Source organism: Tasmannia lanceolata, unplaced genomic scaffold, assembly GCF_043159265.1.
Source record: "Tasmannia lanceolata isolate RefF3 unplaced genomic scaffold, GAP_Taslan_0.1 ptg000006l, whole genome shotgun sequence".
In the NCBI taxonomy this organism is placed as follows: domain Eukaryota; kingdom Viridiplantae; phylum Streptophyta; class Magnoliopsida; order Canellales; family Winteraceae; genus Tasmannia; species Tasmannia lanceolata.
The window spans coordinates 12,192,851-12,213,372 of NW_027518683.1; the positions used below are offsets into that span (position 1 = coordinate 12,192,851).

The 20,522-nt window shown below is 38.9% G+C and overlaps 2 protein-coding genes across 2 annotated transcripts; both read left to right on the forward strand.

Annotated features, from left to right (window-relative positions):
* The first annotated feature begins 2,386 nt into the window (after window positions 1-2,386).
* On the forward strand, window positions 2,387-10,594 carry LOC143879716 (plasma membrane ATPase 4-like). The gene is made up of 16 exons (XM_077382236.1): window positions 2,387-2,597; window positions 4,106-4,225; window positions 4,329-4,565; window positions 4,692-5,453; window positions 6,532-6,654; window positions 6,765-6,869; window positions 6,959-7,103; window positions 7,180-7,344; window positions 7,458-7,696; window positions 7,799-7,831; window positions 7,931-8,012; window positions 8,112-8,272; window positions 8,459-8,632; window positions 9,470-9,652; window positions 9,764-9,945; window positions 10,078-10,594. The coding sequence occupies exons 1-16, from the start codon at window positions 2,541-2,543 to the stop codon at window positions 10,172-10,174; spliced, it is 2,865 nt and encodes a 954-aa protein (XP_077238351.1). The 5' UTR covers window positions 2,387-2,540; the 3' UTR covers window positions 10,175-10,594.
* Window positions 10,595-17,927: 7,333 nt separating this feature from the next.
* Window positions 17,928-20,150, forward strand: LOC143878385 (transcription factor bHLH146-like). The gene is made up of 2 exons (XM_077380678.1): window positions 17,928-18,236; window positions 19,197-20,150. Exon 2 carries the CDS (start codon window positions 19,216-19,218, stop codon window positions 19,867-19,869), a length of 654 nt encoding a protein of 217 aa, XP_077236793.1. The 5' UTR covers window positions 17,928-18,236; window positions 19,197-19,215; the 3' UTR covers window positions 19,870-20,150.
* The last annotated feature ends 372 nt before the right edge of the window (window positions 20,151-20,522 follow it).

Below are 20,522 nucleotides of genomic sequence, written 5' to 3' on the forward strand. Positions count from 1 at the left end.
TGTCCTTTTTTATTTCTTTTATAGAATTTCGGCTGAAATTCTGGGACTTTCTATCGAATTTTGGCCATACTTTCAGTTTTGGCTAGGACCGAAATTCTACCGAAATCGAAATTTAAAACCATGATCGTGATAAAGGTTGACCAAGGCCTCTCCGACTGGCCATTACAACATCCGAGTTCTGATGAGATACAGTGCATTTTTTATAGTACGATTGCACCATGCTAGAAACTACATTTATGATTTAACCAAAAGCTAAGGATATTTTGGTCATTTTTGTGGACGCGTGATTCATCCCAAACTATTAACCCCTAACCCCTCATCTACTGTCTTTTTGCTCACGTGTAGCAAAATTACGACGGTGTTTTTTTTTTTTTATTTAGGTAAAACGAATTTCTGTTTTGGTAGCAGCTATCTAAATTAAATAAGTGAAGAAGGATTTCTTGGTTGAATCACAGAGATAGAGTCGTCAATGTCTTTTGCACGTTGGGAGGTTTCAACTATCTACCGACATGGGGTTTCTTCTAAACCGTGATTAAAGGTTCATGAATTATTCGATCGATGTACAATTTATTCGATATCTGGGACACGTGGAACCCATCAGCCCCAATCATCACCTGGGGAAAACTACCAAATTTGGCAGTTCTTGGATTCCCCTTCTTTTTCTCCTTTTTTATATTTTTGTAGATCCAATTGAATTAGCGTGTAATTTAATTCCTCTGTATTTACGCTCCCAAATTAATTTGGAACTTAGAAAATTGAATATTTTACTCTTTACCTGGAAAATATTTATAGAAGAATACTCTACGCTGATGAGAGCTGTCTCCGTTGTTAAAAAAATAAATAAATAGTATTATTGAGTTCCAGTGTGACTTACGACGTAACGGCCGATATTTAGAAGCAAAGTGTGTCGATGAATCAACGTGGTAGAGAGAAGTAGGTGAGTTCGGATAAGGATTTCCCAAGCTCTGGAATTTTTCTTCTCTTATTCCTAGTCAATGAAATTAATTTTCTTTTCTTCGTCCAATGCTAGAGAGCGTAGTTCTTGTGAAATGCATGAGAGAAACGTCGGAAATATGGAAAAATGGTTTTAAGGGTAACTTTCCGTGCTGGTGTTTGCTAGTTAATACTTACTAGCATGGTTTCAAATTTCGGTTTCGGTCCTCAAAATTCGAAATTTTTGTCAACGAAATCTATTAAATTAATATCTTATCTCATACCAGCCAACATTTAGGGAAAATAATAAAAAAAGTCGAGATTTTTGGGTGAAAATCCTTAAGTTTCGGACAAAATTTTGAGGAAAACGAAATTTCGACTAAAATTTTGTAACGTTTGAGTATACCCGATTTTGGTTTTGGTCTCGACAGGAAGACCTGACGGCCGAAATTTAAAACCATGCTTAATAGACACGCGGTGATTTTATATTGACGAGAAAATCACGAAATCGGCAATTGTTCGTTGAATTATTGTTGTTTGTTTGAACAAGCACACCGTTACAATTTCGCAATATGTTGAGACGTATCAACTTGTCATATGAAGGTGGCTATGAAAACGGCGAGAAATTGCGAATATGAATTTATAAAAATAACCTTATATAATCCTCATGTCACCAGTTTGACATTGGGTGTTTGGTACGCGGATAAGCGTCGCTCTCGAATCTCGTTCACATTCTGATACGAGTGAAGATTAGCGGAATAAGTGGTATCCGCAAACAGGCGAGGAATTTGGGAGTGAGTTCTATTCCAACTTTATCTCCTTATATCAAATAACACCTACGCCAACCGAAGGGCTATTTTTGTCAGATGCATTTGTTAGACAATTTTAAAATTATTTTTGGCTTTTGTGGGGATTAGTGCCCCTTCTTTGTCTTCTTGCGCACGTGTCCCGAGAGCGGCTCTCGTCTGTTTGTTTTTCGAGACGGTAGTCCCGTTTTGCTTGCGTTAACGGTCGACCACCTTTTTCGAGAAATACCGGTCATCTTCATGTGGAGAAGCGGAGAAGGCAATTAACCCACCCCTATTGTTGCGGAAAAGAATGAGTTGTTTAAGAGGCCTAGGTGGGAAGACTTTTGAGGAGAGGGCCCCATATTTTTAAGTCAATTACTAATTAAAAATCACTTTTATACATTTGGGATTTGTTAGATGGAAAATTAGAAAAATGTCATTGCCACGTTGACTGAAACCTTAATGTAAAAGGCCCGTTAAGGTGTGGGACCTACTGACAACATCTTATTTGGGGACGGGGGTGGGACTTGGGAGGCGGAGGTTCGACTCGCTAGGCATGCTCATGACCGACACGTCACCGGTTTAAGCCGGGAAAAAGCTTCTTAGTGGTTTGGCCGGTGGGCCCCACGTGTTTGAGGAGTATATAAACGGAGGGAGGAGAAGAACTGAGAAGTATCCATCTGTATGTGTCTTTTTGAAGCTTAAAAAACGAAAACAATGGAGAGTTCTTTGTTTTTTCTCCTTCTTCCGTCCTGTTTTTAATTTTTTAGGGTTTCAAGGCTATTTTGCTTCGTTTTTTTCCCCTTTTTACCTGCGAAAATGGTAGGCGATAAGGCAATCAGTCTTGAGGGGATTAAAAATGAGACCGTTGATCTGGTAAGCTATTGAAAGAGTTATTATTTTTCTGATATTATTTTCTCTTTTTTTTTGGAATTTTTGATAGTTAGATGTTTTTGCAACGTGTTTTAGAAGTTGGAAGATCTTGTTGTTTTAGATGAAGTTCTGCATTTACCTGGTTGTTTTGCTTTTTATTGTTGATTTTAGCGATCCTAGAAGGAATAGCATTTATGGATAGATTTTATCCTTGCTTAGCGATCTGGAATGAGAATTAGGGATCTGTAAGGGATTTTTTGATTTAATGTTTGATTTTGCTATATTTTTTTTGATATGTTATTGTAGAACGAAAAGTTTTTTTTTTTCTTGGCTTTTCCACGATCTGAACTGTGAGAAATGTGTATTTTCTGTTTGGAATTCAAAATATCTATGAACTTCAAGCTTTGCGTCTACCTCATCGGATTTTTCTTTTGAGATGAAGCAAGCTTTGTTTGATGTTGGAGTGATGTCGTTGTCTTCTTTGATTTCTCTCTCTGTGTTTTTTTCCCCTAGTAGGAGTTAAAAAAACTATTTTTCCTTTAGTATTGATGTGATTTGTAGCCTGATAAAGATCTGCTCTTTCCTTTTTGCCCTTTTTTCCCTCCTTTTTTCGTCTGTTCTTGAAGATTAATGGCGGAAAGATCTTTTTCCTACAGTCAGAGTTTGATTTTCTCCTTCGATTTCGCTCAAATCGTGCAGAAACCGAATCTCTCTCTCTCTCTCTCTCTCTCTCTCTCTCCATTTGCTAAAATCTGGAGACATTGTACCTCTTCTAGATCGCGGTCCTTAGCTTTTTAATAAAGGCGCTTTACTGCTTCCCATTATGCTCTCCGAGGTGGGATTTCTCATACAGAGTAAGTGGCGAGGAAGTTCAGCGAGCATATAAGTTTTTATTTAATGGTGTAAGGGAAGTGATATTTTCACCCCCTTTTCGTCTTGGGCCACACCCCTTCTAGTGTGAAAAGAATAGTCCTACTCCTATCATTGAAGTTTGCATTTTCATCGCATGGTTCCGTCTCCCCTCAAAGTCACCACCTTTTTTTGGCCTTCCTCTGTTTGCTGTTTTGGGATTTTAGGTACTTCCATCGTACTTTACCTCTTTTCCGTCCCTCCTCTCTTTAAGCCAAGAAATTATACATCTTTTTAAAAATATTTTCCACCCCAGTTTCTCACCGTTATGTGGATGTGTGGTGGCGACTGGCAAGAGGGTTGAATACTTTGAATTGGGTTAGGTTGGTTTTTATGGAGTAGTTGAAGGTTTCATTTTTTCAACGCTGGATCTGACTAGAAAATGGGTAAAAATGGCCGCTCCGTAATATCGACAAAAAAGTACCCGGTTTCCAAGGCACTCCCTATGAAAATGACCACCATGCTCTTGACACCCTAGTTTGTCTTCATGCTCTGAGTTGAAGGTTTTGTGGGCCTTTTCTGAAAACGGCCAAAATCCCGTTTCTTTTTGTTAATGGTTGAGTACGGTCGAGGTACTGAAACTCTGCTTTTGGTGTATTCAGGAACGGATTCCGGTCGAGGAAGTGTTCGAACAGCTCAAATGTACAAAAGAAGGTCTCTCTTCAGAGGAAGGAGCCAATCGGCTTCAGATCTTTGGACCCAACAAACTAGAAGAGAAAAAAGTTCGCTTCCACAACTGATTCTTCTTTACTCCTCTCTCTCTCTCTCTCTCTCTCTCTCTCTCTTTTTAAGGTTTCTAAATCTACCTACAAATGAAAATTACAGGAGAGCAAGATCTTAAAGTTTTTGGGTTTTATGTGGAACCCCCTCTCATGGGTCATGGAAATGGCCGCTTTGATGGCCATTGGCTTAGCAAACGGAAGTGGTCAACCTCCTGATTGGCAGGATTTTGTGGGGATCGTTGTGCTGCTGGTAATCAACTCCACCATCAGTTTTATCGAAGAAAATAATGCCGGCAATGCAGCAGCAGCTCTTATGGCTGGTCTTGCTCCAAAAACTAAGGTAAAAAGAGGTTTAGAAATTGGGATTTCAAAATTAGGTTATACCCTTTTCCTGATCATGCTATTTAAGATCCAAATGGTTTTATTCTGTTAACATAGACCATACATTTTTTGTATTTTTATCTAGGTTCTTAGAGATGGTCGATGGACAGAGCAGGACGCAGCTATACTCGTTCCCGGTGACATTGTAAGCATCAAATTGGGAGATATTGTCCCTGCGGATGCTCGTCTCCTCGAAGGCGATCCTTTAAAAATTGATCAATCTGCCTTGACTGGTGAATCCCTCCCTGTCACAAAGAACCCTGGAGATGAGGTGTTTTCTGGTTCCACTTGCAAGCAGGGTGAAATTGAAGCTGTTGTCATAGCCACTGGTGTTCACACCTTCTTTGGAAAGGCAGCCCATTTGGTTGACAGTACTAATCAGGTGGGGCATTTCCAGAAGGTTCTCACTGCAATTGGAAACTTCTGTATCTGCTCTATTGCAATTGGAATGGCTGTTGAGGTCATAGTCATGTACCCAATTCAGCACCGCAAGTATAGGGATGGGATTAACAATCTCCTTGTCCTCTTGATCGGAGGCATACCAATTGCCATGCCTACTGTTTTGTCTGTGACTATGGCTATTGGATCCCACAGGCTCTCTGAACAGGGAGCTATCACCAAGAGAATGACAGCAATTGAGGAGTTGGCTGGAATGGATGTGCTCTGTAGCGATAAAACTGGGACTCTAACCCTCAACAAGCTGAGTATTGATACCAACCTTATTGAAGTGTTTGCCAAAGGTGTGGACAGAGAGCATGTTATCTTGCTTGCTGCAAGAGCATCGAGGACCGAAAATCAGGATGCAATTGATGCTTGCATGGTTGGGATGCTTGCAGATCCAAAAGAGGTATATCACAATTCTTATCTCCTGTTCTTCAATTACTTCCTTGCTTGAAAGCTAAAATTAACTAAAAAAAAGGTATACCATATTATAATGAGGATATAAAGCTTGTAAGACTAGCATGAATAGATAACTAGTAGGAACTAACAGTATCTCTCACAGAAACTAGAAGACTTCAGGGGAGTTCCCAAATAGATGAACTACCCAAATCCATTTGTAAACTTACTACAAATTCTTCTCCTCTGCTTCCTTTATAGGGTTGCGCCTGAGTCACCTGATCCTGGGACAGTAGAGATCTTGCCTATTCCTTATTTTTATTATTTATCATTATTTGCTCTGTATATTAATAAAGAGAAAAGTTCCATGTAAAAGGGGGAGAAGATCTACATTGGGGATGAAATTGAGATGAAATTACAAAAGGGATTGGGACAAGTCAAGCCTTAAGAAAACCTGTATTGAGGATGATCTAACTCGTTATCAAATATAATTCTTCTAAGTAATATGGGATTAAAATATGGAGCCAATCTCTGAAAAGTGGGAGCTTATCAGCTGCTTTGAGAACTTATGGTTTATGTGAGATATGGTACAAATAAGGAGTTGAAGAAGGCCCATAGCTTTGTTCACAGCTTCATGAACTGCCCATGGATGGCTTGCTTGGTTATGGAAGATGTTGACAACCACTTGTTTCTGATTCCATCCATAGACAATACCATTACATGTTAATAGCTATAAAAGCTCCACTAGTTTCAACTTCAACAAGGCATGGAAATTCTGTGAACTGTTGGAAGAAATTCTAGTGTGGTGACCATTAAAAAAAAAACGAATTCCAATTTGGCATGGAAATCAAGTATCAAGGGTCAGAACCTGCGTTACATGGATTGCCTTTAGAAGCAACAGGGACTCTGATGATACACCAAGGATCACTAGAAGCTTCAAACCAAAATTTATTTCTTAAGCTTGTAATGGCTATTTGCATCTATCGAACGAGTTATAAATTATTATTATTATTTTTTTTTCAATTTCAAAGGGAACAATGAATATAATACCCTTAACTCTGTTGATATAATTTTGTCTATCTTGACAGGCAAGAGCTGGTATAAGAGAGGTGCATTTCTTCCCATTTAATCCAGTGGACAAGAGAACTGCCCTCACCTACATAGACGCAGATGGCACCTGGCATCGTGTTAGCAAAGGTGCTCCTGAGCAGGTATATTGTAGTTTAGTTTTTGTTTTCTCTTTATTTTTTTGGGTAGGAATTGTACAGATTTACATCTATATGTGTGGTGGTTCACTTGTTTTACTGGTCTCCAAAAACAGATATTGAACCTTTGCAACTGCAAAGAGGATGTTAGGAACAAGGTGCACACTGTGATCGACAAGTTCGCTGAACGTGGGCTTCGATCATTGGCTGTTGGAAGACAGGTTTGTGATTGTAACTCTTGAATATTTCCTTTCTGTTTATGGAACGGAACACCACTCATATCATCATCACTTCTATTATCTCTTGGCAGGAAGTTCCTGAGAAAACAAAGGAGAGTCCAGGGTCACCGTGGAAGTTTGTTGGTCTGTTGCCTCTTTTTGACCCTCCTCGACATGACAGTGCGGAAACCATCCGTAGGGCTCTCCATCTTGGTGTGAACGTGAAGATGATTACTGGTAATTTGAATCTTTTTTCTTATCCCTTGAATTACCATTTTGTTCTTTCTTTATGCCCTTCTTTTCATATCATTAGGGGATCAGCTTGCTATTGCTAAGGAGACCGGTCGACGGCTTGGAATGGGAACAAACATGTATCCTTCATCTTCATTGCTTGGCCAAAGCAAGGATGACTCCATCTCCTCCCTTCCTATAGATGAATTGATCGAGAAGGCTGATGGGTTTGCAGGAGTGTTTCCAGGTGGGTTTGATCTATATATATTATATCTCTGACATTCTGAAATTATAGTTTCCTTCTTAGCTTCCATGATTGGAGAACCATCTGGCTTATATGGGATGGCTTTTGTGAAACAGAGCATAAGTATGAAATTGTGAAGAGATTACAGGAGAAGAAGCACATTTGTGGAATGACAGGAGACGGAGTTAATGATGCACCTGCTTTGAAGAAAGCCGATATTGGTATTGCAGTTGATGATGCCACCGATGCCGCCAGAGGTGCTTCTGACATAGTCCTCACAGAACCTGGACTCAGTGTCATCATCAGTGCTGTTCTAACCAGCAGAGCTATTTTCCAAAGAATGAAGAACTACACTGTAAAATTTTATCTATCATGTTATCATTTTTCAAAAGCCTCCGCAATCTTTCTTTAATTTTTGAGCACTGACTGTTCTCCATTTGGTTTGTTTGATATGTAGATATATGCAGTCTCCATTACAATCCGTATTGTTGTAAGTAGCAATAAGAACATCATCTGCTGTCTTGTTTTCTTTATTCTAATTTGGTTGTTGATTATCCTATTTGCCTTTTCTTTGCTCGCAATCCTGTAGCTTGGTTTTATGCTTATTGCTCTCATCTGGAAGTTTGACTTCTCGCCCTTTATGGTCTTGATTATCGCCATTCTAAATGACGGTGAGTTGTTATCATGGAAACTTTGAATTCATATGATGTCCATTGCATCTGTCCATTTCAATGGTTGAGTTAATTTCCATGGAATGGCACTGACTCCAGGAACGATCATGACCATCTCAAAGGATAGAGTGAAGCCATCTCCGATGCCAGACAGTTGGAAACTGAAAGAGATTTTCGCAACTGGCGTAGTCTTAGGAAGTTATTTGGCATTGATGACAGTCATCTTCTTCTGGGTTATGCATGATACAGACTTCTTCTCGGTACTTTTTTCCAAGATAGATTTAACTTTATGCTATATATGCTATTATATAGAAAAAGCACAGATGGTGTTCTTCTATATTTTTATCATACAAGGAGTTCCATTCATTTCTCACTATTATTCTTAAGTTTCTTTGGATTTTTCTAAACACAAACTGACACAATCACTTTGTTTTCTTCTGATGCAGAATAAATTCCATGTTAGATCTTTGAGGGACAGACCTAATGAAATGATGGGTGCCTTATACCTGCAAGTGAGTATTGTGAGCCAGGCCCTTATATTCGTCACCCGATCTCGCAGCTGGTCCTTTGTTGAGCGCCCGGGGTTCCTATTGATGTTTGCCTTCATGATTGCACAGCTGGTAAAGTTCCACTGATTTCCATTCTTGATTTCATTGTGATGTGTCTGAAATACCTCCGTTAGCTCATGTGGTTTTTCAACAAGCTAAAAAAAATAAAGGGCACTTTCATTTTTCTGTGCTGTTAGTCTTCAACAATGTAGCTGCTCCCCATTTTAAAAGGTAGAGAGGAACTTCTCAACTTGTTTCAGCAACTAGTAATATTTGCTTCTTACTCTGGCACCTTTTTCCTTGAGTGAAAACAGATGGATATTTATTAAAATTTAAGTAGGAGTCTAAGTATATCCTCACCCCCTTCATTGTATTTTACATTTTTACTTCAAAAAAAAAGAAGCCTAGCTTACCTAGAAAATGAATTTATTAGAAGTATAGACATTTCAGGGTCAAGGTAAAACCTGAGGCAAATACAGCAGAGTGCATCTTACAACAACATCTTTCGATTTAAAAGTTTATTTTATTTTTGTTTTGAAAGCCTAATACACTACCATCCTTAAGCCAAATGCCATGTTACTAACTACAGCCTGGTTGACTACTTTGAGTTAGAGTGCCAGTGGCTTTTATTTTGTCTTCACATTCCAAATCTTAATGCAGAATAGCCTTCTTCCCTGTTTGAACTAGATTACTATAATTCGGGAGCTCATTTTCCTTAACACGGTCATTGCTGATATTGAACATCTACCACAGACTGATCTCCTTGTCGAGCTCTAGCTTGATCTGCATGAATAGCTATTACATTTAATGAGAGCCCTCTGCTTTAGGTTTTCGGCAGAGTGTAAGAACAATTCAGCTGCTTGGCAGACATAGTCATCGTAATCATTCTAATCAGTCCATTTTTTTCAGGTGGCAACTCTCATAGCCGTTTATGCGAACTGGGGTTTCGCAAATATCAAAGGAATTGGTTGGGGTTGGGCCGGAGTCATCTGGCTCTACAGTCTCGTATTCTATTTCCCACTTGATTGGATCAAATTTGCTGTCCGCTACATTCTAAGTGGAAAGGCTTGGGATACAATGATAGAGAGAAGGGTATTATTTGATTCTCTTCTTTTTAATCATTTCAATTATGTCATTTAAACTTAAAAGAAGCCAGTCTGAATTTCTCTCAACAATGTCTTGTGCGATTGTTGTTAATATTAGGTTGCCTTCACTAGCAAGAAGGACTATGGGAAAGAGGAAAGAGAGGCACAATGGGCTCTTGCTCAGAGGACATTACATGGCCTTCAACCTCCTGAAACTTCTAACCTCTTCGCTGACAAGAGCAGCTACAGGGAGCTCTCAGAGATTGCTGAGCAGGCCAAGAGGCGAGCCGAGGTTGCGAGGTAATGCATCACATCATCCAAATCTTTACTACACTTTAATTAAAACTTCAGAAAAAAAAACCATTTGGTCTGTCCATGTTTTCAAGAAAAAATGGTGGAATCATTTGACTTAGAAGCTTGTGATTATTGCAGGCTTCGTGAGCTGCACACGCTCAAGGGACATGTGGAGTCCGTGGTAAAGCTGAAAGGGCTCGATATCGACACTATCCAGCAACATTATACAGTGTAGTAAACATACAAAGGATGTTTGCAAGAATTGAAGTGTGAGGGGTACAAAAATAGCAAATTAGAAGTGTGAGGGGTACAAAAAGGATGTTTGCAAGAATTGAAGTGTGAGGGGTACAAAAATAGCAAATTAGAAGAGGAAGAAGAAAGCTCTATCTAGTTACAATATTTTCTAGAAGCGCCAATGCTGTAATTTTTATCAGTTACCTTTTCATTTTCAGTCGGGAGGGAGGGAAGGTGGGTAAGGGGACTACCTGGTTTCTTTTGGCATTGTAGGAATCAAATAATTTCAATCCAATCTTTCTTTCCTAGGCTTCCTTCTCACTCTTGAATGCTTACTCATCTAGAATGGCTTAGAAGTAGGTCATTTTTTCCCCTCTGAAGTATCAGTGCAAAAACACAGGTTAAATAGGTGTTTTGGTTGGTTTTGGGTGCCACATCATCTACTATGAGTTTTTACTAGTAGTGTTTGGTTGCATGTTTTGATTCAATCTACTAGGAGACTGTTTGTCTTGTCTCTCCTTGCGCTCATGTGGCATGACTTCTGTCTTCCACCAAATTACTTGAAAGGAGGTTTTTTTTACTAGGAGAGTGTTGGGATTTAATAATGCCACTCTACTCCAGGAAACTACTTCAGTTGACAACCAAACACTACGTACCATTGCTCTACTAGGAGACTTCTTTATTACTATTATAACTGTTGACTGCTTCAGTTCTAATTCACCAGTATTCTCCAAGGCAACTAAGTGCAACCAAAACCTAGGAGTATGTTTGGCAACCATGAAAAAAATATATGGGTTATCTGTTTACCCAAGGTGAGAAAGGGGTAGAAAGGGCCAGTGAGAGGGATTTAGGAGGGTAGAGATTGAAGAGAGCGTGTGATGAGGCTGGAAAACAGAGGAAAATAATTCCCAGTTTAAAGTACCTTTTTATAATCATCCCTGTTTACAGGCACACCATGCTCTGCTCGTCACTCCCCTCAAATTCACTCTCTCCTGGCTCTCTATCCTTCTCTTACACTGGATGACCAGATATTCCATGAAATTTTACCACGGTTGCCAAACATGCCCCATAATACAAACATTGTTTATTTCATAACATGATTGACCTACTCTGTTCTTACTAGTCAGAAGGAGCAAGCAACAGGAAATGAAAAGAAAAATTGAGGAAGTATCTTCCTTCATCCTATGGCTGGAGCACCTTTTTCTGGAACCTTATTTATCCATTTATTTCTGGAGTGCATTTAGGCAATTAACTTCATAGGATCTTGAATGTTAGGCAAGTTAATTCCTGTCTTGAATGCTGCCTCTTCATCCATTCTATGTGCAGTGAATTCGGATTATCTCGGGGGTTGATTTCCAAACCTTAAATCATGGGAATGTAGAAGCTGTGAAGAGTCCCAGAAACCTGAAAAACGACCTAACAGAGAAGAGACCTCTAGGATTAGTGGTCCAAATCAGACGATCATCTTTATCCTGTAACATGTAACACACTTCCAAAGATGAAAGTAGGTTAATAAAGCAATCAGCATCATAGCCTCTAACATTCCTGTTAAAAATAATACCCCAAACTATTCTACCCTCACTCTTTTATAGCACTCAAACACATTGACATTTTTGTTGGCTGCAATCCTCTAGAGACTTGAGAAAGCATGGGATAAAGGACAATCCCCTATCCAAATATCACTCCAAAACCCCACTCTCTTCCCATCCCCCACCCTAAATCTAGTCCCTTGGTTAAAACATTCTAAAAATGCATAAATTGACTTCTATACTCCGAAGCCAAGCCCTCTACATATTCTACCCACTTCCCACCTGTCTCTGTTTTTGTTTTTGTCCTAGGCCAACATGAACCCAACCAGATTTGGAAAAAAACGTGTTACTGGGTCAGGTCAGAGTTGACAGATTTAAAAGGGGTTGGTTTAGGGTTGACCTTCCTCAACCTGAAGCTCGGATTAGGGTTGAGGGAATGCTACCTCGGGTTGGGTTAGGATTGGCCTCAAACTGACCCAACTTGGCTATAGTTGCACCCCTAATTTCAACTAAAAATAACTTGATTAAAGCCATGGAGATTTATGAGTCATCGATTGTGTGGAAGAAAAACTGTTTTCCCCAACAATGTGAGGAATGACGATATCCCTCTAATTAACTTTAATTTCCCAAGTTAGGGGTGAATTTCTTTTGTCTTGTAAAGAAATTCACTTTAATTTCCCATGTAAAGAAACTCACTTTAATTTCCCAAAGCACATGTTAGTAGGCCATGCTTAAATTCAAGGAAATTTCCAAAAGTTTGGAAAGGAACCAAATTTTATATAGAGGGTCCTTCAATTTATTTATGATGATATCCCTCTAATTAACCATAATCATATCATTTCCCTCTAAATGTTGGATGGAAAATTTTTTTCTCCTTAGAAATTTAGAAATATTTTTCTTGCAATAAAAAAAGGACCTTAGGGTCTGTTCCAATGGGGTTAAATAGGAGGGTAAAACAATTGTTTACACCCTTAGAAATTGACCTTATCTTGTAGAAAATGATTAAAGTACACCTCAATTATAATAGAAAATGACCAAGGTATTGATTTTTTGGGTTGGGTTGGGTTGGGTTAGCCTTCACCTGGTTGAGAGTCGGGTCGGGGTCGGGTTGGCTTCAACCCGACTCGAGTTGCACCCCTAACTTCGAGGGTAAACCACTTCGGAGAAAGTATTTCCCTCCCTCCAACGGGGTTTACCTTGAAATGGCTTACCCCCTCAATATTACCCCCACTGTAGACCTTTGGAATCAGGGTTATGCTGCACGTGAAAACATCACATTATGCATGAACATCATTGATGCAAAAAAAACTTTAGGAAAGTGATATATGAGCCCCCTTTTCTTTAATGGGAAACCTCCTCTAGTGTAGTTATGACTACTCTTTTTACACTACAAGGGGGTGGACGGAGGAAGAAAAGCGGACGAATGTATCATTTCCCAAACTCTATGCTTAAGATTTTATGTGCTAAAAATAGAGACACTAAGAATGGCAAGCTTAATTTACGACTTCATTATCCAAATTATCACTGTCAAGATATAATTTTAAAGATCGACCTTGGATCCAATATGGCACATGTGTAATCAAGACCACTTGGTGAATCTCTATGTGATGACCTACATATATGATCCTGATCCCACACCACATTCATACTCCATCTATAAAATCAACGCTGAAAAAAATCTAGGATCTATCCTTTTACCAGTCTCCTCAGCATGCCTTATTTTATCAAGGTTCTAGGATCATCCAATTCTGATGAGACTAACCCCAACGGGCTAGACTTGTCGATTTCCACTAGTTCAATAAGTTTTCGCTTCATGTTCCTAGTACTTATAAAAGTTTGTTTCGTATCTTTTCATGTAAATGTTGGGAAGTAAGACCTTTCTTTTTGTGTGCGAATAAAAAACCATGACAAATCCAAGAGAGAAAGAACAAAAATATCACAATCATTTTTTTTTTCTCTCGAGTTGTTTGCCCGAAAATTTGAGGTTTACGAAAAATATAGAGAGACTACAAAAATAAAAATAAAAATAGAGAGATACAATATTGCCTCACAAATCACTGGTCCAAACACCCCTCCCTCTCCTCAAGTAAATCCAAAAAATGTCTTCCAGTGAGTTGGAGATGTTCCTGTGAGTGGCCGCTGCGATTCCAACTTTCTGATAAAAACCTGGGAGCTGGAGATAGAAGAGACCATAAAAATGACTTTACCCTATAGGAGTAACCCTGCTACAATCTAGTCTTCTTCTTCAGAAGGCTTTAAATCTAGACTAATTTGGCTTCTAAATGGCTTCCAAATGGCTTCCAAAACCTTCTTGACAACACTATTGTGAGAACACACTTTTTTTCTCGCATTTTTCTTTCCTTCCTCATTTCCTTCATTTATATATATATATATATATATATATATATATATATATATACTTCTTCTTCCAACCACAACCCAACTCTCTCCATTCCTTCCTATTCTAATTGGGGTTGCAACTCGGGTGGTGTTGGATCCAGTTGAGGCCAACTTTAGCCGAACCCAAGATAGCATTCCCTCAACCCTAACCCAACTCACCTCTAAATCTGTCAACCCTAACCCAATCCATCTAACCCGAAATCGGGTAGGGTTGATTCGGGTTGGGTTCGGGTTCACCTAGGACCAAACAAAAAATACAAGAAAAAAGCATAACCCTAAAAAAATTGCGATAGAATTATAGAGTGGAGGTTGGGTTCAGGTCCGGTCGAGTTGCCAAGGACTCAACCCTAACCCAACCCGAAATTAAATCGTGTTGGCTTTTCCCAACCCTAACCCAACCCAACCCAACCCAACCCGAGGAAATGCCAACCCAAGAATTTCACTCTCAACTCCATGCTAGAGTAATTTCTAAATCTTCTTAACTTCTTTAAGCTAATCTTGTAAAATTGATAGTTCTTTTCCTTTGTTTTTCCCTTCAAACACTTTTAAAAGAAGGTTGGTAAAGGAAGTTAGTTGTCAGACCTCCTCAGTTGGTAGTCCTAGCCTCCGGCCACCATAAGCATGGCACATTTATGGTGACTGGAACTGGGCATTAAGCCACTACTTAAGTATTGCAATAATCTGATGATATTAACTGTCAGATTCAATGCAATTTGTGAATTTAGAGTCATGCCCCATCTTCAATTGTTCCATATATGTGACTACCCCCAATGAACATCGTGGTGTAGACTGAGACAGACTACTTATTCAGGTAGTTGGAGTTGGAGGGCCACTGGAGAGGGCCTCTTTAAGAAAAGTAACTGCATTGGTTGTGCCTCTTGGCACATTTAGAATAGAACCATATAGTTCCTGCACTTTTTCTATTGTTAGGGAAGTAGGGCTGCAACTCGGGTCGGGCGGGTCGGGTTTTGGAGAACCCAACCCTACACGAGAAATATCTCGGGCTGGGTCGGGTTTTTTTCCGGAAAACCCATGATTCCCAAACCCGGCCCTACCCATGATAAATCTTGGGTCGGATCGGATTTTTTCACATTGACGCTATTTTTTAAGGAAAATTCTTGTTTGGCAAGGCAACTCAACTCATAGAAGCAGAAATTACACTCACATTACACTTGAATCAAACCATGATGTAATTACACTCACATTACACTTGAATCAAACAATGCTGTAATCAAACAATGTTGTAATTACAATCAAACAATGCTGAATCAACTCAACTCATAGAAGCAGAAATTACACTCACATACAATAACAATGGGTGCGTGGGTTTTCACTTTTAACTTTTAACTAACAATAGAAAAAAATGTACATACTATAACTTATGTAACTCGGGTCGGGTCGGGTCGGGTCGGGCCCCTTCAAACCCGGCTTGACCCGAGATTCATGCGAGCTTTTGAATGCTCAACCCGGCTCGACCCAAAACCCATGAAACCTGAACCCAACCCAGGCTATTTTTGGGTCGGGTCGATGCGGGTCGGGTAAAACTCGGCTCGAGTTGCAGCCCTAAGGGAAGGAATCCACTGGGCATTGATCATTTGTTTTTTCATAGTACTATTTGAAACTTGTTAGGGAAGGAAACCACTGGGCATTGATCATTTGTTTTTTCGTAGTACTATTTGAAACTTGTCAATATGTGCTCCTTGCATGTGATGCCATTATCTTATATAAGTACAAAACAAGCATAGCTACTAGGCTCCACATGAAGAAACCCCATGTGCTTCTCCTCACTAAAATCCAAACTCAATCAATGCTCAGAAATCTCAGCCTATGAAACTTGAAAAAATAGTTTGATTACATTAATGAAAGGCCATCACCTCCAACATTTAGGCTGAAATGGTTGGTGTTTCACTTAATATTTTTGTTGGGTGACTTCAAAAATACGTGAAAGATTGAGAAAATAACACAGAGATGGAAATCTTTCCACTCATGAAGTGAATAATTTTACTAGAATGAATTGAGAAATAGCGTATGGGAAGGAAACTGTGGATAATGATAATAAATTTCAACCACATAAAGTACCAGATATCTAATTATGTTGCCAGCTTGTCAGCATGTAAAGCAGTCGGCATTTAAGTGCATATGTTTAACTACATCTTAAACTACATTTCTTCCCTTATTATCACTTTGTTAGCATGTTCAGGGGCTCCATCTATGGTACTTGTCCCATTGGCTTCACACTTCGTTTTCACACTTTGTAGTTATTTGCTTAGTTGTTATTATTATTAGTATTCGAAGAAGAAAACATTAATTCCTCAACTTGAAATTTAACTAAGTATTTAGTCCCCGTTTTAACCAAAGACATGGAAAATTTTTAACTAGACTCCCTTGAAGAAAGGGTCCTTTAGTACAAAGCAATCAAGAATTTAAACCACTCTTAATGGACTAAAATAGGTAACCACTAGAAACATAGAGAAGTTACAGCATCTGAAGTAGCTATGAGCAGCCATGAGAAGTGATTGCACCTCTCTCTCTCGTGTGACAGTGATGTAAGGAGGAAAAGTGAATTGAACTCCCAGTAGCAGCCTCATACCAAATGTGTGGTTTTTTAATGAAAGGTAGCTCGTTCCTAGGGTGATTCATTCAACTGCTCCAGGTTCTTGTGATGGCCCCTAGCATGCTGGGAGTTTTCACGTGGATCGATGACCCGGTGGTACCCAATTATAATTACTTCGCCGCTTGTCCACCTTGTCGTCCACCAAACCTTCTTTGGACTCTTGTGCATGGTTAGTCCATTTCTTAGCCCAAATCATCAACTGATGCAGGTGCATCTCGACAGATCGCAAGATCTTGATCTTGCGATCTGTCGAGATGCACCTGCATCATCAACCTTATCATTAACCCCTCAAATTATTGATTTTGTGGGACTACCTTGTGATACTAGACTAGTTTAAACTGTTCTATGAGCCATAAAGACGCCAATTCAATAATGAGATACAAATAATGTCAAGATCGATGCTACCAATGACATTTTTGTGCAATTGAGGACGTTGATCTCGACCCACATGGTCTTGTTCGCATGCATAACGAACATCCCGTGTGTAAGATAAATGACCACAAACATTTTATCTTTTCTTGGTGGAACCCTAAATGTGGATAGTCGAATCAAGGGCCTAGGATCGTCTGATGGAAGTATTCTCAACAGCATTTGGTCAGACTTGTGGTCACCAACGGATTTAATGAAGAACACATGGCAAAAGTGGAGCCCAAATGTCTGTTAGGAAGGAACCTACAGCTGCTGTCTTTTTAATTAGCAATTTACTCCTACAAGAAATGAGATGGGTTTCTTAGGTTTACTAACCCTATCCCCCCTAAACAAAACTTTGGCTGTCAAAAAACCCATGTAGAGCAAGCCTTAGACAAAGTGATAGGAGTGTTTGAAGTAGAGATGATTTGCACAAGGGAAAGAGAGAGAGAGAGAGAGAGAGAGAGAGAGAGAGAGAGAGAGAGAGAGAGAGAAGTGGGAGGGAGGGAGGGAAACAAGTGGGTGTTTATAATTGTTTGGGAGGAGATGGTTGAAAGGAGAAACTAGTAGGATTTTATTGAGAGAGAGGGGGAAAGAAGGAAAAAAAGGGTACTTGGTTGGAGTCATGTGGTTGCATTTATAGTGGGTTTGGTGTCTTGTTCCCTGGTGCACATGGGAGGGGGGCGATCTTTGGTAGTTGTGGGAAAGCAAATGTGCATGTGCGACCATGTGCACCTCCAACACGTACACACTTGATTTTGCACACAAACCCTTTTGGGGAGAATTCGCTTCCTGCCAAAAGCACCCCTTAAAACCGGGCTCTTGGCTTTTGGCTTTTGCTTCTTTTTTCTCTTTTTTAAAGTTTTGGATGCTTACAAAACTTCCTCTTACTCTTCCTCCAATTATTTTCGTGGGCTGGCCTCCATATATCACGGTATTGGTTGGAAGTCTCGTGACCTTTTTGGGCTTTAATTGTGTTGAGATAAGATGAAGTTTTGGCTCTTCTGCCCTGCAACATTAGTCTTTTGATGTTTTTCTTCCCAACCCTAGCTAGTTAAATGGAGGGCTTTCAGGGTCTGTTCTTGCAAGGATGAACCTCTGACGAATACAAGGTAGAAACAGCAGAGCCTCTCTCTCTCTCTCTCTCTCTCTCTCTCTCTCTCTCTCTCTCTCTATATATATATATATATATATATATATATATATATATACTTCTTCTTTCTTTATATATATATTTTTTCATATTTTGTGACTTTTGCTTTTGTTCCTTCTCCATCCTTTGTTTCTTCTTATTTCTTGCTTTCTATCACCTTTTCTTTCCTTTTCTCCTTTCAGCTTAATTCTTCAGTCTATTTTCTTTGTTTCTTTTTTCTCCTTCTTGCTATTAATTTGATATTATCTTCTTTATTTTTTATTAATTTTCATTCTTATCTTTAGTCTTTCTTCTTCTTCTTCTTCAAAAACTGGTGCGACTACCACTGCCACCATTGTTGGTTTGTTACAACTACAAGTATTATTACTAGTACACCACTCCTACTTACCATTATTTTTAATTTCTTCGCTTTTCTATTTTCTTCTTCTTCTTTAATTCCTTTTTTCTTTTCTTTTTAATTTCCCACTTTTCCTTCTTTTTTTAGTTTCTTATTCATCCTTGTTTGTTTCTTCTATTTCCTTTATTACGCTTCATTTTCTCCTATTGTTCTTTCTTCTTTCTTTATCATTCTTTATTTCTTTGTATTTCATCTTTTTTATTTCTTTTTTCTTTCTTCATCATTCTTTGCTTCTTCCTATTTCTTTCTTCTTTTTTCATCATTCTTTATTTCTTAATCTCTTCATTTCATCTTTTATTTTCTTCTTCTTCCTATTGCCATTCAACATTTTTCTTCTCTAATTGTATCAGCTTTCATTTTCTAGATTTGTCTTCTTCTTCAAGAACTGCCACCATTGTTACTAGTACAATTACTACTAATAAACTGCAACTACATTATCTTCTACATTATCATATCATAACCATCAACATTATTACTCTAGCATCTTCTTCTTTTTCATCTACCATTATTTCTATGTGACAGAACCATCCTCTTTGCTTTGATGGAGAAGGTGCAGACAAGTAAGCAAAAGCGAAAGCGAGTTTACTCATTTGAACCAAATGCTTTAGTACGTGCTTACTTCTCACAACTCTATGTGAATTATCTGTTGCCGGCACTTTTAAAAGTTGGAAACAATAGATCTCTAGGTGCAAATGAAGATGAAGAAATAGAGAAGATTGTGAGGTTTGAAGTGGACATGGCACTGGTACTTTCTGCCAGTGGGTTTAGATGGAGCCATGCCTTAAAACACAAGCTCAAGAGAGACATGGTTGACGTAAAAGCAAGTCATCCAACCTCTTTTAGCCTTTTCAATTATAAGCACCATAACATTTGCAGGATGAGAGAAAAGCTTGAAGAGGTTTCACCATTGCCACCCCTTCCTAGGCCTTTGTTTCATGTGGGCTCTGATAAGAACCCTAACCCTAATTCTAAAAATTCCCAAAAGAAGTCAATGGGTGTTTATAAAGGAAGAACAAGGAAGAGAACTAGGGTTACAGATGAAGATGAGTTCGGGTGTCGTTTAAGGACACTCAAAAGGATTTTGCCTGGAGGGGATGAGATGGGAACTTGTGAATTGCTTTCTGAAGTGGAGAGCTATGTTGTTTGCCTTGAGGTTCAGGTGAGTATTCTTCGAACCCTAGTCAATTCATGTTGAGTTAGTTTTGGGCAGGGTTCACCACTAAAGAATAAGCCATTAAAAAGACATTGAAGTGTAATTTATTATTGTTGTCATATTATGATGTTGTAAATAGAGTAAAAGAAAGGTTGAGATTACTACTCAGTGCTGGGGCTCTTGCCTTGGTTGCACATGAACCTCTACTGCAAAAGAAGCCACTTTCAACTTCTCCATATGTGATTTTTAGTAGATGAAACCCCTATGTATTTTGTTGCAATTTAATGTAAAGATGGTGCAACAACCTATGGTGGGATTTCTTATCTTTGATTCAAATAACAGACTGGGATCCAACTTAATAATACCATTTCCATCCAATAAATCGGCATGATTATGGTAAAAGGGAAAAAAAGAACAAAACGCTACATTGGAAAATCATGGTAAAAGAGAAAAAAAAAAGACGAAAGAATAATGTTGCAAGGAGACACTGAAACATAGAAAACTCCCCACACACCACTTGAATGCCTTCTATTTGGAGTCTCCTTCCTAAATTTTACTTATGTTTAAAAAGGTTACTACAGTTAGAGTTTGATTATTGAAACGGCTCGATCTCACCACTTGTGGGATGTTTTGTTTCATAGAGGTATATACAACAAGAAGCCTTTCTTAATCAGATGCACATACTGAAAATCAAT

Coding starts and splice junctions, on each gene's coding strand:
- LOC143879716 (XM_077382236.1), top strand. CDS start 2,541: ATGGTAGGCGATAAGGCAATCAGTCTTGAGGGGATTAAAAATGAGACC. Junction 8,013..8,111: donor TATCGCCATTCTAAATGACG/GTGAGTTGTTAT, acceptor CACTGACTCCAG/GAACGATCATGACCATCTCA. Junction 9,653..9,763: donor ATACAATGATAGAGAGAAGG/GTATTATTTGAT, acceptor TGTTAATATTAG/GTTGCCTTCACTAGCAAGAA.
- LOC143878385 (XM_077380678.1), top strand. CDS start 19,216: ATGGAGAAGGTGCAGACAAGTAAGCAAAAGCGAAAGCGAGTTTACTCA.